Here is a 16,895-nt window from a genome sequence, read left to right as displayed (position 1 = left end):
CTTTATAACAGTCAGATGTTGAGCTATAACTATATAAATATATTTACGTTTTCTAGCACAGGATGGAGACCCGTGTGCTTCCTCAATAACATGACAAACTGCAATTTTTTTGCTTTATTGCCTTCAAGATGTGAACAGGGACAGTTAAGGACAGACTTAGCAGTGACAACAGGAAGTAGCTTGTTTTTTTGCAGACTAGCCTATAAATGGATAAAAAATACGATGCTGACAATCGCTGTGTAATAAGAGGAATAAAACACTTCGGGGTGTGCTGCTGTTAGAAAACGATCATCAACAGGATGGTGTAATGTCACAGAATGCGAAAATAAAGTGTAAATTATTTTCCTGTAACAGCAGGTCGTGTAGTGTTTCATTCCTTAACTTAATAACCCACTTTTAATTTCATGTTTGTTCCTAAACTAGTACTGTAGCACTAACTTTCACAAGCAAAGAAACCGTCGCTCAACGAGTCTCAAGACATGCTCAAAATAAAACAGTAGTTCTTTCTCACTGCTGGTTAAATGGAGTTATTATTACGCCAAAACAAAGTGACATTTATGAAAGATTCCTTTTCAGAGCCTGCAGAAAACACATAATTCAGTGAACATCTATAGACAGATTATGGAATAAGTACAGAAACATGTCACTGTAATACTAGCTTTCTGGTCCAAGTGGAGCAATCCTAGGTGACAAACAGGTTCACCAAGCGAACAGCTATTTTAGTTATGAGCTGTGTCGATGCCTTGAGTGAATGAAATAAGGTGCTAACTGACATATAATGCACATCCTGATAATAAGACGCTTAAAAGCTTATTCGGCTGACTTATTAACACTAGATCCATGGTTCTCAAAGTGGGGTTTGTGAAGCATAGTCATGAGATGTGATTTTTTTTTTTTAGTTTTATCATCTATATGCTCTAGACAACAAAGGTCACAGTTTCCTAAATTAAGTGACACCAGCAGGCTGTGAAGCACAATTAAGCTTCACCACAGCTGACAGATTGCTTATAATTCTCGACAGATAAAAGAATATCCCAGTATTGGACACATCTTGCTTGATGGCTCAGGAGGTCATATGTCAGCAGCCCTTAAAGCACACCTATAATGGTTTTGAAACGGGCCTAGTTTTGTTTTAAAGGTCTCATACAATAGATTTACATGCAACCAAGGTCAAAAAACACTTTAACGTGCTCATAATTAACCTTTTCCCCCCCCAGTGTCACAAACGACTCGTTAAATGATCTGTTTTAGAGGATTCAATCTAAACTCCTCCTTTCAGAGAGCATACTCTGCACTGATTGGTCAGATGTCCCAGTCTGTTGTGATTGGTCTACTGCTGTCAGCGAGCAGCCAATAAGGAACAAAGGCGTGGCTTTTTGTTACAAACCTATATGTTTGTACAGGAAGTAAGTCTGGAATTACTAGCGACTCGTTTCAGCTGTTCAGAATCGGTTCCTTCTTTTAGGGGTCAATAACTCAGTTTGTCATGTGCTTTGATTTTTGTTACTCTCCAAACTTTTTACATTCACAAACAGCTCTATAACACACTAAATGAAAGGTAACATTTGAAAAACCATAATAGGTGCACTTTAAAGGTAAGATTTGTGTTTGTTTTTTTTTAAATCAAGACCAGGGTTTGTTTGTTTTTTTTGCTCCTAAGCCCACTCACTCATTCCCACCCATGTTCACTAAGCTCCACCCCCAGGATCTACTTTAGCCCACAAAATTGAGTCTATAAAATGATTGTCGAGGAGGCCCAACCAAACACGAACAAGCATTCCTGACCACAAGTGTATTTTCCAAATTCTCTCAACACTTCTGCAACAGCCACAGCTCAATCCATTGTTTTGTTTTTAATCATGGTTTACATAACTTCCATGTTATTTGCAAGTAAATCACAAAAACAAAATCAACTACTGGATCTTTAATAAACGCATGAGGTAATTTTACTCAGGAGATAAAAGAGGACACCAGGAAGCACTTGCAGTCTGTTTCCTCCATGATTCAGAGTGCAATAAATAGTGTTTCCTCTTGTGCGCATGCGCACAGAAGGAGAACGAACCAGAACTGATGTGATGGATGGGAGGGCTGATGTCATGCGATGGAGGAATCTGTACAAAACCTTTCTTTTTTATTTATTTATTTTTATGCTCAACAGAAAAGCTGAAGAAGATGAAAGGATGATATTTGAAGAAGAAAAAACAACAAGAAAGGAAGAAATTCCATACAACAAGCGCTGCAAACAAAAGGCTCCATCTTATCAAGAAGCCATCAATCGACCTGATTCCGAGTGCAGGTTAAAACCACCCATTGCGTTTTCATTAAGAGAAATTATAGGACGTTAAACTATTGTTCGCTTTAATGTCCTACACAGTAACAATATGCATTTTTAAAATATAATTTAAAAATGTCCGTCAGGGTTCAATTTATTATTTTCAGACCCGCACGCGCGTCCTACAAAATAACGGTCGCCTCTGAGGGTGACGGTTAAACAGAAAAAAACTCCACCAGGCTCAAACTTCTTTTTCTTTTACTCATTACTTAAGCTCATTCTCGTCGTGTATACACATAAACATATTAAAAACTTACAAGTTATTTTAAAACTTATGTTTACACACGAAATTCCTTCCTTGAGTCCTTGAGCACAACGCTGTCAACACTCGAGCTGGGACGCGCTTTATTTTTAGGTCGACCCTCAGCACACATTCAAAATACAAAACAAAATATATACCTTTATATTTCTCGAGTACGCCCTCGTAAGCCTGGAGAAAGTCCATCTCAGTGGAGAGCACACACGGCCCCGGAGTGTAATGAGCCATTAAGCCGGCTGACGGAGGTGTATAGGAGCGACTGCCGCCTGGACCCGAAGCGAGCCGCTGTCCCACTGAGGCCGACGCCCCAAGTGCTTGCCCCGCCCACCACGTCCATTAAGCGACCAATCAGAGCCACTTCCGCTCAGGCGTCAGGACATAAATCACAGCGGCGCGCGCTCTACTCTCCTCTACCCTATACTTCGCCCTATAATCTAACGTACTCTACCAACGTAACCTAGAAATACAAACAAACATTTACGCTCTAATGTGTAATTTTAGCTATCTTTTAACACTAATACTTTTACAATAATAAAAAGCAAAAGACATTCCAGGAATTTAATCACGCGTCTCCTAAAGCTTGCGTACTAGTGATGGGAAGTTCGGATCATTTTACTGACTCGGATCTTTGAATCTTGTTCAGCAAAATGAACTTATCCTTTTCCCCCCCCCCCAAGTCATTTAGTTCATTTCAACAGAATATAATTAAAATTAATCTCTCTCTCCGGAAACGAATCACTCTCTGAGACAACTCGTTGTTCCCGAGTCATAGTAAAGATCCGTTCAAAATGAACGAATCATTCATGAACGACACATCACTATTGCATACTATTTTGTCATGCCCTTATTAATGAAACAGTGACTGTGTTACAGTGCAAGGATGATGCGTGATATCCCCATGATCGCAGCTCACACTATGACACATCAATAGCCTACCAATGCAAATTCATGATCAACTTTGCCTTGCCTAAATTATACAATCAAAAAATTATTTCCCCCCTGCAAGATATTCTAAGCTAGTGACAAATTAGGGTAAGCCTCTGTAATGTCCATATTAAAGCAAAATCTAAAGGAAATCGTGTGGTTTGTATTTGTCTTCAGGCTGCTCTTCACACACGTGTCTGGGAGGAAAGCCGAGCTCTGCATGGTCCTGCCGCTAGCCTTATTTCACGCCTCTCTCGGAGGAACCTGTGCGCTGTTCACAGGTAGCACAACCGAAAACAGGATTTCTCACATGTTAAAAGAACCACGGTGTTCCTGTAAGTCCATCTGAACACAAATATATAATATTAGTATAAGAACTCAACACGAGACTTTTTTGCATAGCCTAGTGGTGCCTATTAATAATTTTTCATTTCTAATCATTTTGACAGTTCAAGTGCAATATGTTCAGTCCAACAACAACAAAAAAAAAACAACACATAACCTATAAGCACTTAATTGTGATTTTTTTTATGACGTGGGTATCCTTATTTCATCCTATACTAGGCTATAATAACATTATTTTTATTAGAATATGTCTAGCTGTTTTGCTGATGTTCATTATATATTAGGGTTAGGTCTATGTTTTTGGTCTACATTTTGACATTACATTTGCACTGTGTATGCTATCTTTTATGTAGGAGCAGAAGTGGAAGGATGACGACGATAACCACCACCATCATCATCATCATCATGGCCTTTCAGGATATACAAGGGCAAGTCGTGAAGGCTGTCAGCACACACATGATTTATATTCGCCTATTGGTGTTTTTTCACTGACAAACAATAATACCACAGCCTTCAAAGCCTTACCAAATTCTGGTGATAACTGACTCGAGAAGCATTAATAAAATTAAAGCATCATTATAGAATTATAACCAAACTCATTATCCTGTAAAAACAGGATATCTTGGCACACGCCAACAACAGACGGACAGCGTTAGGCTATATTTACAGACACAAGCCTACACCACCCCTGGATGTAATCACGCAGCATGCTGTGAAGTGTGTGGAATAAAGCAGCCTGTAGCTCTAACCTGCGATCCTGAGCACGGCTCTCTCGGCCGGATCCAGCACCGAGCCGCCGTGGATTTTGCGCTTGGAGCGCTCGTGCCGGGGTAAATTCCACGGAAGTGTGTCTCCGGGTGCCGGCGATACACACCCCGATCTCACACTGTAGTCGTCCTCATCCGAGAAATCAACCGAGGAAGACATTGAGCAACGCAGAGAAGCGTTCCCGGATCCTGAGCTCTGTTGGAACAATGGATAAAAAATAGAGAGAGAGAGCGCGATCTCAGTAAACACTGTACATCCTGATCAACAATAACAACAACAACAGCACGAGACTCCATGCGCGTTTTCTGCTCTCACCATCGTTGCTTCTCCCAGGAGGTGAAAGAAACACGTTATGAGCTTCAGGGGATCATCTCTTCGCGGATACTCTGAACTGATCTCTCACTGACAGTCCAAAAAAAAAAAAGCAACCACCGTGTGAGGGGGAAAATGAAAGTCTGAATGCGTCTGGCTCCCCCGACAGGACAAGACGGAGACTTACTGTACCGCTGTGCAGATTTCAGCTGGAAGAACCGACAGCCTCGTGCCGCTTATCAATGCTATAAAATTAACTCTGTCTAGAACCGCACCCTTGTTCGGACGGTAATCGGCTTCATCCAGATCGATCTCGGTATTTTAAAGCTGTGGGAGCGCGCAGACCGGGAGAACAGTCTGGGCTGTTGCGCGATAACGTTGTTGTGGCATGATAACGCGTCATCGCTCCCTGGATACAGACAGACTATATTTATTATGGGATGGACAGAAACCGTGGTGTTACAGCGCCATCGCTCTGAGGGTGCGTGGCCGTGTGTGTATGATTAACGGAGAGTGCCCCCCCCGCGCGCTCAGTGCGCACGTCGCGCTCACGCACTTTTTTTTTTAACTGCTAGACAATGTTTCATTCTGATACTGATGAGACATGTTTCTCTTTCATCAATATCAGAATGAAACACTAACAGTTTTAAAAAAAGTAATAATAATAATAATAATAATAATAATAATAATAATAATAATCTGCAATTAATTTATTTTTGCATGTGAAAAATATCCTGTAAGATTTTCAGCTCATCAACGCAATGAGTTTCAAACCCTAAGCATGACATTCAAATAGATGAACTGACAGAACACAAACATAGCCTATAGGACTCCATCCATTTTTAAATGTTTCACTGTTGAAAAAAAAAAATAATAATAATGAAGCCTTTGGAGCCTCTTTGGTATCTTAAAACCCAGCATCAAATTTTATTCAGACTTTCATTAAACTATGCATTCGTTTCCACTTCACATGAGATATTTACCTGTCTTTATATATTCAGGTCCTGTAACACTAGAGATAGCTTTGTCTTTGTTCAGGGAAATCATCATACTCTGCTGTGTGTGTGGTGCTCGGTCACAGACTGTCTGATCCAGGGTGTATCCCAGCCTCCTGCGCAGTGTTCCAGAGACAGACCCTGGATCCACAGTACCCCTGAAGATGAATGGACGAATGTATAATTGTACTCACTTTGTGTTAGAATTTACTAGGTTTCTTTAGCAACATTAAGTAAATGTTTCAATTCATGTTCTGGGATCTTCATATATGCTTCTAAAAGGTGGTCAGTTTGTTCAGGATGTGGCAGACATGCCTTCCCTGAGAATACATGAGGGTTTGTTTGGTTTTTTTAGACATGAGTCATCTGATTTTTAATCTCTACAAATGTTGGAAGCGACATGTGTTCCTGCGCTGGGTTACTGTGCCATCTGTTCACTCTTCTCCTCGAAATGTAGGCGAGTGTGTGTGACGTCATCTGCTGGACCACGGTTTCATGTTTCCAAAGGTTGTCCCATTTTCCTTCATGATGAACATTTTCCACAGTTTGTTAGTAGTCATAGTTTTCTTTATCCGGTTCAAGGCAAGTAGAAACAAGACGGTGATATAAGGCAACACTCCTTCACAAATGCCAGTGATTGATATGGATCAAAACGCTCCTCAGTGCAAGGTTCTTTGTAGTTATACAGGCAGAACAACATTATGAAATTTGATACAAGGAAAACAAAAACCTAGTAACATACACAAGATAAAGCATCAAATGAAGTAGAATAACTTGTATAGCTCAAACGAAATGCAACCTATTAATATTATATCCTATAATAATCCTTATATCCTCTTTGTTTCTGTTAATCGCTGATTAACCTTAAAATAAGCAAATACTCACACTCAAACTGCGAGTTTGCGTCCAGCAAATGACTAAAGGTAAATGATTCTTGGAAATAGTAAGTGTATATGATTTGAAAATATGTGCATATAAACATGCTGACATAGTATAAAGTAAATGGCCAACATATGAACATAGGAATTAAATAGATATCAAAGTCACGTTTAAGGTTTTTGGCAAATATAAAGTCAGCTGCAGAATTATTGGCACACATTGCACTAATGGGTAAAAAGGTATGAGGGAGGAAAAAAAGGTGGTTTGTGGTTAATTATATTAATCTACCTCGCCCAACAGGTTTTTTCCTTCATTGGGGTTTAGTTTACGGGTCTGGGATGGCCATGTCAAAAGCTTGATTCTGAGGTCATTCAGCAAGCCCCACTTCACAGATCTTCCAACATAGTTAACAGTAAACATTAAACATTAAACGAGTAAAAAGGTTCTTTTCTGTACAACAACCCTTCTTTATACGGCAAGTTCACCTTCAGTACTTGTTGCCAAAAAGCTCTATTTTTGTCTCGTCTGACTATAAAACCTGGCTCCAGTCAACGTTCCAGTCTAGCAAACTTCAGGTGCTTACATTTGTGATTAAAGACAAAAATCTTCTGGATGACCTTTAAACAAGTTTGTTGGAATGGAGGTGGCATCTAATTGTAGATTTGGAAACTTGGTGACCACAAAGTGTTCCCAAAATGCTTCTGCAAATATCTGACTGTCTGTCAGAGAAACTGTTGCAGCTATAACCATCCTCCTTACTTGCGTTCTCTTCCAGGCATGATTATTACAGCTCCAGTTGTTTTAAACCCCTTAATTATTGCCCAGTGAATGTGGGCTTTCTTAAAGCCTTTGCCTGATTTGCGAAGCTCAACACTTTTTTTTTTTATCTCATTTCATTTGTGTATGCTCTAATCTTCCCCATGTTAATAAATGACTAAGCGAATCTGCCATGTGTTACCTCAGTGCAACAGGAAGTCTTGAATAACTGAAAAAATATATATAGGAATAGGGCTAAGAATTTGTAGGGGTGCCAATAATTATGACACAGTTTTGTTAAACACAGAGGTCAGAGGAGAATGGTTAGACTGGTTTGAGCTGACAGGAAGGATATGTGGTGAGCATCTCAGAATGCACAACATGCTGAACCTTGAGGTATATGGACTACAACAGCAGAAGTCCACATCGAGTTCCACTCCTGTCAGCCAAAAACAGAGATCTGAGGCTACATTGGGCACAGACTTACCAAAACTGGACAGTTGAATCACCTGATGTGATAAATCACAATTTCTGCTGTTACATGCAGATGGTAGGGTCAGAATTTAGCAGAATAAATCCACAGACTTAACACATTTTGTGTCTACAGTTCAGCCTGGTGGTGGTGGTGTAATGATGTGGGGAATGATTTCTTGGCGCACACTGGCTCCCTAAAAACTAATCAAGCTTTGTTTGAATGCCACAGTCCACCTTTTCTATTGTTTCCATTCACATGCATTCCTTTATGGAGCTGATTTATATATAGAAATTTTTGCAGTTTACATTTTGTAATTTGTCACTTTAAAGTGTCTTGCATTCAGAAAGATCAGAGGAATGTTAACTGCCTCTTTCCCACTGTATATCTGAGAAGTTTCCCTTCCTTTATAAAGCATTCTTTGGGACGAATTACAACTGATCATATTCCCCTTATAATGCAGCACGGCTGAGCCGCTCAAGTATCAAATGCTGGGGAAATTTGATAGGGGTTGATAAAAATGGAGGACTATCTAATGCGGAGAACATAATCTGAGGATAATGTATAAGCCTCTCTCAATGCTTTCCTGATTAGTGCTCCACGAGACTGCGTTAAAACAGTAACAGGACACAAATATCTGAAACGGCATTAAAAAGAAATAACACGTTAGCACTGACGAGGAGACAAAACAACATTCCAGCTATTGTGCTGTGTAACTGATATTCCACAACCCATTTCAAACATGTTATAATAAAAGGACATGCATTATTTAAAAAAAATCATAATAAAAAAAGAAACAATGGAGCACCAGATCAGGATGAAGAAACAGCAAGCCCACACATGCATAATCCCTATACTTCACATCCTGTTTTCTTTTAGTTAAATATCAGCCAAAACATAAAAAAAAAAAAAAGTCTTGTCTGACTCTTTTCCTGTTTCATCGCAGACTAGTAGGGAGGATTCAAAGACTTTAAAGATTAAAATATGTTTATGACTGTTACAGGATTACTTTTAATGTGGTTGCGCAGTATGCTGGTTCTACAAGATTTGTGCATTTCTATCATAAAAGACGAAATATTTAACAAATGCCACAACGAATTCATGTTAAGGGCTCATGTTAAAGACCGAACATTATCTAAATGAATTCTGGTTAAATTCGGGGCTTTTAATTAATTGTTGTGAAGCAAAAGGAGTAAACTTGAGGTATTATTTTTAGATTATGTAAAGGACGGAGCTTTAGTAGCACTGGAGAAAGCAAAACCTTTGCCTGTAGTTATAAATCGATTTGAAGCAAAGGAGAATGTTCTTGCACATATGCTTTTGCTTGCATGAATCAGCAATTTTATAACATTAGTTAATTAGACCAACAAAAAAAAAACTAGTGTTTTTAATCAGTATCATGATAGAGCTGTTTGTGTCATGTTCTGATCCCAATGGCCAATTAAACCCACCCTAAAAAAAAAATTTTTTTTAAACAGGCCAAAATCAAAACTCAAAATCTGCCTCACCCCTATACCTTGCTATTTAAAGATAAATCTACCATGAATGACCTGCATGTTAACCATTATAATTAGAATATGTTCTGCATCCAAGATTGATTTTATAATCAAATTAGCAGTGGTATTACCCACAATACCATTTGATTTCCTGCTGATAGTGGTGCCAGCTTGCTTCATCTATACCTAAAGGGGCAGTGATGAAAGGCTCTGGTTTACTGAACAGAAGGTCAGAAGTTCAAATCCCAACACTGTTGGGCCCTTGGGCAAGGCCCTTAACCCTCAATTGCTCAGTTGTATAAATGAGATAACAGTCGCTCTGGATAAATGCGTCTGCCAAATGCCGTAAAATGTAAATGTAAAGCTAAAGAGAGTGATGCAGCACTTTAAGGCACAAATATAGTTCACTTCACATTTGCATGTGTGCGCACAGCTATGCAAGTGGCATTGTTCACATACTTGTTCGCGTATCTTATATACATCTAGAGGATTAAGTGCGGCACCCACTAGATGGCATGTAAGAGCCAAAACATCTCTGTCCATCTGGTTTCCAAGTCGAACTGTATTTTCACGCACAACAACGTTCAACAGACGTTTCTCTTTAAAAGTCTCACTTTGAAAGCTCTAATCTTACTTTTAAAACATATGTAATAATCTAGAAAATCCAGAAGGCTGATACTCAGACCTTTCGGTAGGTTTAAGAGGTTTTTATACACTAACTGTAATAGGAAAACTGTCAGTGCTAGTACTAAATAAAGCTCAGGAATAGTACATAAGCATGCTATTTGACACACAATGTTAGTTTGTTTAGTAACGCCTTTTTTATTATTATTATTTATTATTCGTACATGCAAATCAGCTCCAGAATTATTGCCAACCTTTAGTAGATAGGCATTAATAAAATATTTAATTCAAAGTTTCACAAAAACAACAGGAGAAACTGTTTAACTTCTCTTAAAATTAGTCGTAAAATTGTGGCACCAGTAAATGTGGTAAAATTATTGACACCCCTACCAAATATTTAGAATAAATACACAATTCTTTTATTTTATTTATTCTCAGTCTCAAGGAAATCTGTTATTCCCTACCCCTGTTTTCCTGAGGTATAAATATAGGATCGCACACAAACACCTTTGGCCCTGTCCCAAATTGCACCCGCACCCCCTGCAGTCCTTCTCCAAGTGGCTTCAATGTTGTTTCAGTCGTTTTGTTGCTGTCTGCTAACCTTTTTGCTGTGACTGGTCCTCAATTTTAATAATAATCACAAAGAGACTGTGGAGGAGTCAGCGTTGATATAAGCATTGCCCCAGATCACATCACGGGTGATATAGAAGGTACTCGTCGTTACTCTCTTGAACCCCAAACAGAGAAATGAGACAATCTTGCGAACCCCACACCCCATGGGCATGCACAAATGAGGACCACTGCACTCCAATTTGGGATATAGGGTTCCGTCATCCATTACCACAGGGAAACCCAAAGAGCATTCCATATAAAGGAGACAGATGGTTGTTGACCGCAAGTCACATAAGAGATATAAAATATGGATAAGCCTTTAAGCACCATCAGTGGCATAAGGAAAAATGTCTCAAATGTCTGGTGTGATTTACGTTTTGCCCAACAGTGAGAAAGATGGTGATGAAGGCAAAGAGGATTCAATCGACCACAGACTTTTAAACTCTTAAACACAACCTCCGTAAGAAAATACTGTTTAGAAGAACTTATAATTTTGCAAACAAACAATGCAGTAGTTAAGAAATACTGAGCAAAAATAAAGCTAGACAATTCTAGCTTCCAAAATGTTTACACTCAAAATATCACTAATGACATGAGTTATTCATGTTATATTCGCTATTCAATTGAGCTTATTCTCATGAAAAGTACCAGTAATTCTGGTGTTGGCTGTATATTGGAGTATATTACATAAAATGATAATACAGCATTACATACACACCACACATACAGTGCTGAAAATAAGGAGTCACACATGCATTATATGTATATGTATGTGTGTGTATATAAAAATATATATAAATAAATATGTCCTCAGAGTCAATAAAAGTTGGTAAGAGTTTTTGGCTGAGACAAAACTCTCTTGTTGGCAGACAACAAACCATCCATACAGCCCTTTTGCAGAAAGACTTAAAGTTTCACATCAGTCCAGGGTTTTCTAGTAGTGTATTATAATGGGCTTTAATTAATTAATTAATTAATTAATTAATTAAAATAATAATAATAATAATAAATGTTTCAGAATATAATCAGTTTACCTACTATTCAAGCTACATGTAATAGGTTGTCATTTTTTCTGGTCAGTATTTATCACATTAAGTAAACACACCAGAGCTGAACAGAGAACGTGCACGTGTGTTGCAACTCTTAACTTGTCAACATCCGGTTCCATCTTTTGAACTAAAAATAAACAAAACCATGTTTTCATAGGTTCATAGGTTTTTCATAGGTTAACCCATGACCTAAACAGAACTCATCTAAATTGATTCATCCAATTGATTCACTGTGTTTGAGCTAAATAGAAATCAGCCTGAGGAGCCATGTTAAGTATTAACCTATGAGTCAGTGGAACTTATCATGAGGATCAATGTTACATTTTTGCACCAGTTCCCTTTTAGTGTTTAACCATTGCCAATTAGTTCCTAGCTATCAGCACAGGAACTAATCACAACACCACTTTTGACTAGCACCACAAACTCTGAACAGATGAGACACGTCTCCTTTGAACTTGAAGCTGAGAATATAAATGCATAATTCTCTGTCCAATCATCTTTAAACATTCTGGTGGGCTTTTTGTTTTTTTTAATGAACCGTGTCAAAATCTATGAAAGTCTATGAAAGTCTTTCCTTTCTCAATGAGCTGTTACAGAAGCTGTGATGATGTGTGTCAATTCCACTGCAGTATTTTTAGTGCACAGTCAGACACACTGAGTTTCTGTGTAGAACGCTACAATAAAGGTTTCGTTCTCAGAAAAGCTCCCAGTTAGAACCAAAAACCATCCAAGGAACACTTGAGGAACCTTTTTATTATTATTAAATGAATTCATTTACACTGTTTAAACCCTTCAAAGAATGCTTCAGGGGTCTGTAAAGCACTGGTCTGTAATTTAAGTGTTGATACAGTGGCAACAATTACAACCCAGCGTAATCATACATAAGAGTATCCAAACCTCAATTCAAAACAAGCAGTGCTATAAATTATGTCAAACTGGAATTTGTTGGTGGAACGTTCAGAAACATGATGCTCTACAGCTCTAATAAACTGACAAAATAAATCTGTGCTTAGGGGGTCTGTGGAATTTATCCATCCATCCATCTGGAAGTTCAAAATCCATCTGGATGGATGGATCCTTCAGGGTCACAGGGAAGCCTATCCCAGGGGGCATCGGGCACAAGGCGGGGTACACCATGGCCAGGGTGCCAATCCATCGCAGGACACACTCTCTCACTCACAAACACACACTCATACACTAAGGACAATTTGGACATGCCAATCAGCCTATGCATGTCTCTGGACTAAGGGAGGAAACCGGAGTTGTTTATTTGATAGTTAATTGGGTCCTTAGCTATAAAAAGTTTGAAAGTTCCTGCTGTAGAAGGTTTCAACCATTAAGCACCCCAGAAAAGAAAAACCCTTGTTAGTTCAGAGGTTTAGCTTATGAATTAACCAAAATCAAAGTCATCTTGACAATACAATGGACAATGTTTACATATGAACAAAATAAATTTCCTGAGGATGTGAGGAGAACAGAAATGTGAAACGTACACCTACTGGTCTGCGCGTGGGGGTTACTTGGACGGAGTGATAAAACTCAGGCTGCACTCTCTTGGTCACTTTGCGTTTCCTCACAGCACTGCTGGAATCTGGCTCACTCTCTGCTGGATCAACCGTAGGTCGCTCTTCACACACTCGGGTTCTTGTACTCCTCCGGCCATGGCGCGGGCTGTGCCGAAAACCCTGTCAACACACACCACATAGCCTAACACATTCACTTCCGTAAACAGTATCTACTGTTTAAAATCCTTACCTTAACTTTAGCAACGCTCCCATTTCCACACTCAGCATACGTACTGAACGTACTGAGGTTAGCAAGTATAGGCTACTAATTGCGCATGCGCAGTGCAGTATTTTCGGATACGCTCCAAAACTCGTTAAATCTGTCATACTTTAAAAGTGTTTAAAAGCAAAGCAGATCACAACTTTCCCATAAGCAGGCCCATTTTTTTGTATAATAATCCCCAGACGATAATTACATGATAATTATAACCTTGACAAAAGAAAAAAAGAAGGAATTACCTCAGCTCACATTTCCACGGGTTAGTAATATTTAGGTTAGAGGATGCACTGATTGCGCATGCGCAATGCGTATTTTACGTGCCACACATTGAAAGTGTCATAATAGGGGGAAAACAGAGCAGAACTTTTCCAAGAAAAAAAAGAAAACCGGATTCATCTTGTATACGAATCCCCAGAAGATAATTACATCTCCTAAAATGACCTTGACATAAAAATGAGAAAGAGAAATTACCTCAGCTCGAAAATGATGCGCCCGAAGACCAGCTTCTGGAACAAACGGGAAAGATTGAAACACCCGAGCACTGATAGCCTGATGTATTTATCTTTAAAATGACAGCCTGCTCGATTAATCGGAATATTGAGATAAACATGTCGCACTGTTAAACACATTGTATTCTGCAGGACAGACGATGCAGCCTATATGACATATAGAGGAGCGCGCGCGGATGCCGCTCGAGCCAGGAGTCACGCGCTTTGATGAACGCATAAACCCGACTGAGATACAAAAAAAGGGACCAAAGCACACTAAAACACGCTGAAACAGTTTATTTAAGACAACAACAATAATAACAACAACAAAGTCTTGGATTCACGCCAATGAGGCGTTGTACGCACCACGACTCCTCGATCGCCTCGAGAAGACGGATTTTATAGGGATCTTCTCATGGCGAAGCCTCCGATGCCAGCAGCAGAGAAACAGGATCGTGGCCACCGTTCCAACCAAAAGCAATAGCAGCAGCAGCAGGCACTGAACGCTCAAGGGTCTCAGTAAAACCAGAAAAGCCGCAGCGATCATCGCGATGTAGCGCAGCCCCACCTGCACATACGCACATATCTATGGGCTAAGGCTAACGGCGCGCGCTCCTTACAGTCACCATTACGAGCAGCTCCATTGATCTGGATAACGTAAGTCGGGCATGAGTCAGCACGGGCCCTGCTTTTACTGCTCATGCAGGAGAGAGAGGGAGAGAGAGAGAGAGAGAGAGCGAGAGCGCATCTGCATCTGAGCTCAGCAAAGCTGCAGAGAGCACGATATTTAAAGGCATCCGACCTGCGCCCACACTGCGGGCTCTGCCTCAGATTAACATACACACACACACACACACACACACTGAGGCTGACATCTTTGGACTTTAAATAAGTCCTCCTCACAGGCTGTTATTTTGTACTCAAAACAGACTGGACCTTGATTGCTACATCATCATCATCATCATCATCATCATCATCATCATCATCATCATCATAATAATAATAATAATAATAATAATAATAATAGGGTGCATGGTGGCTTAGTGGTTAGCACGTTCACCTCACACTGCCAGGGTTGGGGGTTTGATTCCTGCCGCTGCCCTGTGTGTGTGCGGAGTTTGCATGTTCTCCCCATGTTGCGGGAGTTTCCGCTGGGTATTCCGGTTTCCTCCCCCAGTCCAAAGACATGCACAGTAGGCTGAGTGGCATGTCCAAAGTGTCCATAATGTATGAATGTATATGTAAGTGTGCCCTGCGTTAGAGTGGCACCCCGTCCAGGGTGTGCCCCATGCTCAATGGGATAGGCACCAGGTTTCCCACAACCCTCTGGGATAAGCGGTACAGAAGATGGATGGATGGATGGATGGATAATAATAATAATTATTATTATTATCATTATTATTATTATCCATCCATCTGGAGTCCTCCTTACAGGCTCAAGACATGACTGACCTTGATTAATAGCTACTTCTACTAAAGAATAAGAATAACAGAGAGCATGGTGGATGGACCCATCTATCCATCCATTTTCCATACCGCATATTCTACACAGGGTCGCAGGGAGCCTGGAGCCTAACTCGGGGCACAAGTCGGGGGGGACACTGGATGGGGTGCCAACCCATCGCAGGGAACAATCACACACACATTCACACTTCACGAACAATTTGGAAATGCCAATCAGCCTACAATGCATGTCTTTGAACTGGGGGAGGAAACCCGCAAAGCACGGGGAGAATCAGCGCACACAGGGTCAAGATGAATCCAGAGCCTATCTTACACATAAACCCAGAATAGGACACCATTTCATTACAGCATACCATGCACACATACATGTAAAAGGCATTAAACATCTAGGGGCAATTTAGTGCAGCCAATTCACCTACTGACATGTTTTTGTGAAGTGGAAGGAAACCAGAGAACCCAGAGGAAAAAACATGTGAAAAACATGCACAGAAACTCCAGAGAGTAACCTGAGCTCAGGATCAAACCCGGGACTGTGAGGAGGCAAAGCTAATTGCTGTACCACCCTATAAGCCTGCCTGCTTCAGAATGAATTGTTCTACTTAATTACAAAGCTGAGGATATTAGAGCATATGCAGATAGGAAGTCAGATACCAATATTTGCCACGATTTAAGGCTCTATCACAATAATATGTTAAACTAATTACTACATGTTCAAGTAAAGAAACTGACGAAACTGATGTGTTTAGCTGCATGACACTGTATATCGTTTTTCGGACTGAATTTGGATACGCCTTTTTTTTAACAGTATCCTCATCTATATTCTCATCAAATGTATCTATTTAGTTTATAACGTTTTATATGTATATATGCACAAACCCTATATTTACATGCAAGTACACACAAGGTCACGCCATAGGTTTTCAATGGGGTTTACTTCATGGATTCCTCTGACTGCATCATGGCTGGACCTTCCAGTGGGATAACAACAATAATCTACAACAGTAACAACAACAAACAAATCCAAATCCACACAACAATGGTTCTGTGACCACAGAAACAAGCATTTACTCATACGTAGCTTCTTGTTGAAAAGAGATTTGAATTTAAAATCTATTGGAACTTCATGGCGTCCGTGATATTATGCATCCTAACAACCCCACAACATCACATATCCTCCACCATGCTTAACAGTGTTGATTAGATTTATTGTTATTATTTTTTAAATCTGTATAACCATTCTTCTTTTACCTCCAATAACATCTTTGGTTTTTGTTGTCAATAACTTTTTTCTTTACACACAAACCTATATATTTACATAGGCTATACATAACCTGC

The 16,895-nt window shown here is 39.7% G+C and overlaps 1 protein-coding gene across 6 annotated transcripts in view; it reads right to left on the bottom strand.

The window, feature by feature from the left end:
* dst (dystonin) overlaps nucleotides 1-14,658 on the bottom strand; it is a 148,462-nt gene extending 133,804 nt beyond the window's left edge. For 4 of the 6 annotated variants that reach the window (XM_053620536.1, XM_053620540.1, XM_053620545.1 and 1 more), the window contains exons 1-2: nucleotides 4,944-5,283; nucleotides 4,610-4,823 (exon numbers count right to left, since the gene is read on the bottom strand). In XM_053620536.1, coding sequence (XP_053476511.1) covers nucleotides 4,610-4,823; nucleotides 4,944-4,946 — 217 coding nt within the window. In that variant the 5' untranslated portion in view covers nucleotides 4,947-5,283. Of the gene's footprint in view, nucleotides 1-2,731; nucleotides 3,185-4,609; nucleotides 4,824-4,943; nucleotides 5,284-13,322; nucleotides 13,509-14,079; nucleotides 14,115-14,462 lie in introns of those variants that run through there. The other 2 variants (XM_053620544.1, XM_053620542.1) reach the window with 2 other exon arrangements.
* Nucleotides 14,659-16,895: the final 2,237 nt, after the last annotated feature.

This window comes from Ictalurus furcatus, chromosome 3, assembly GCF_023375685.1.
Source record: "Ictalurus furcatus strain D&B chromosome 3, Billie_1.0, whole genome shotgun sequence".
Lineage (NCBI taxonomy): Eukaryota > Metazoa > Chordata > Actinopteri > Siluriformes > Ictaluridae > Ictalurus > Ictalurus furcatus.
This window is presented reverse-complemented; position numbering and strand designations above follow the sequence as displayed.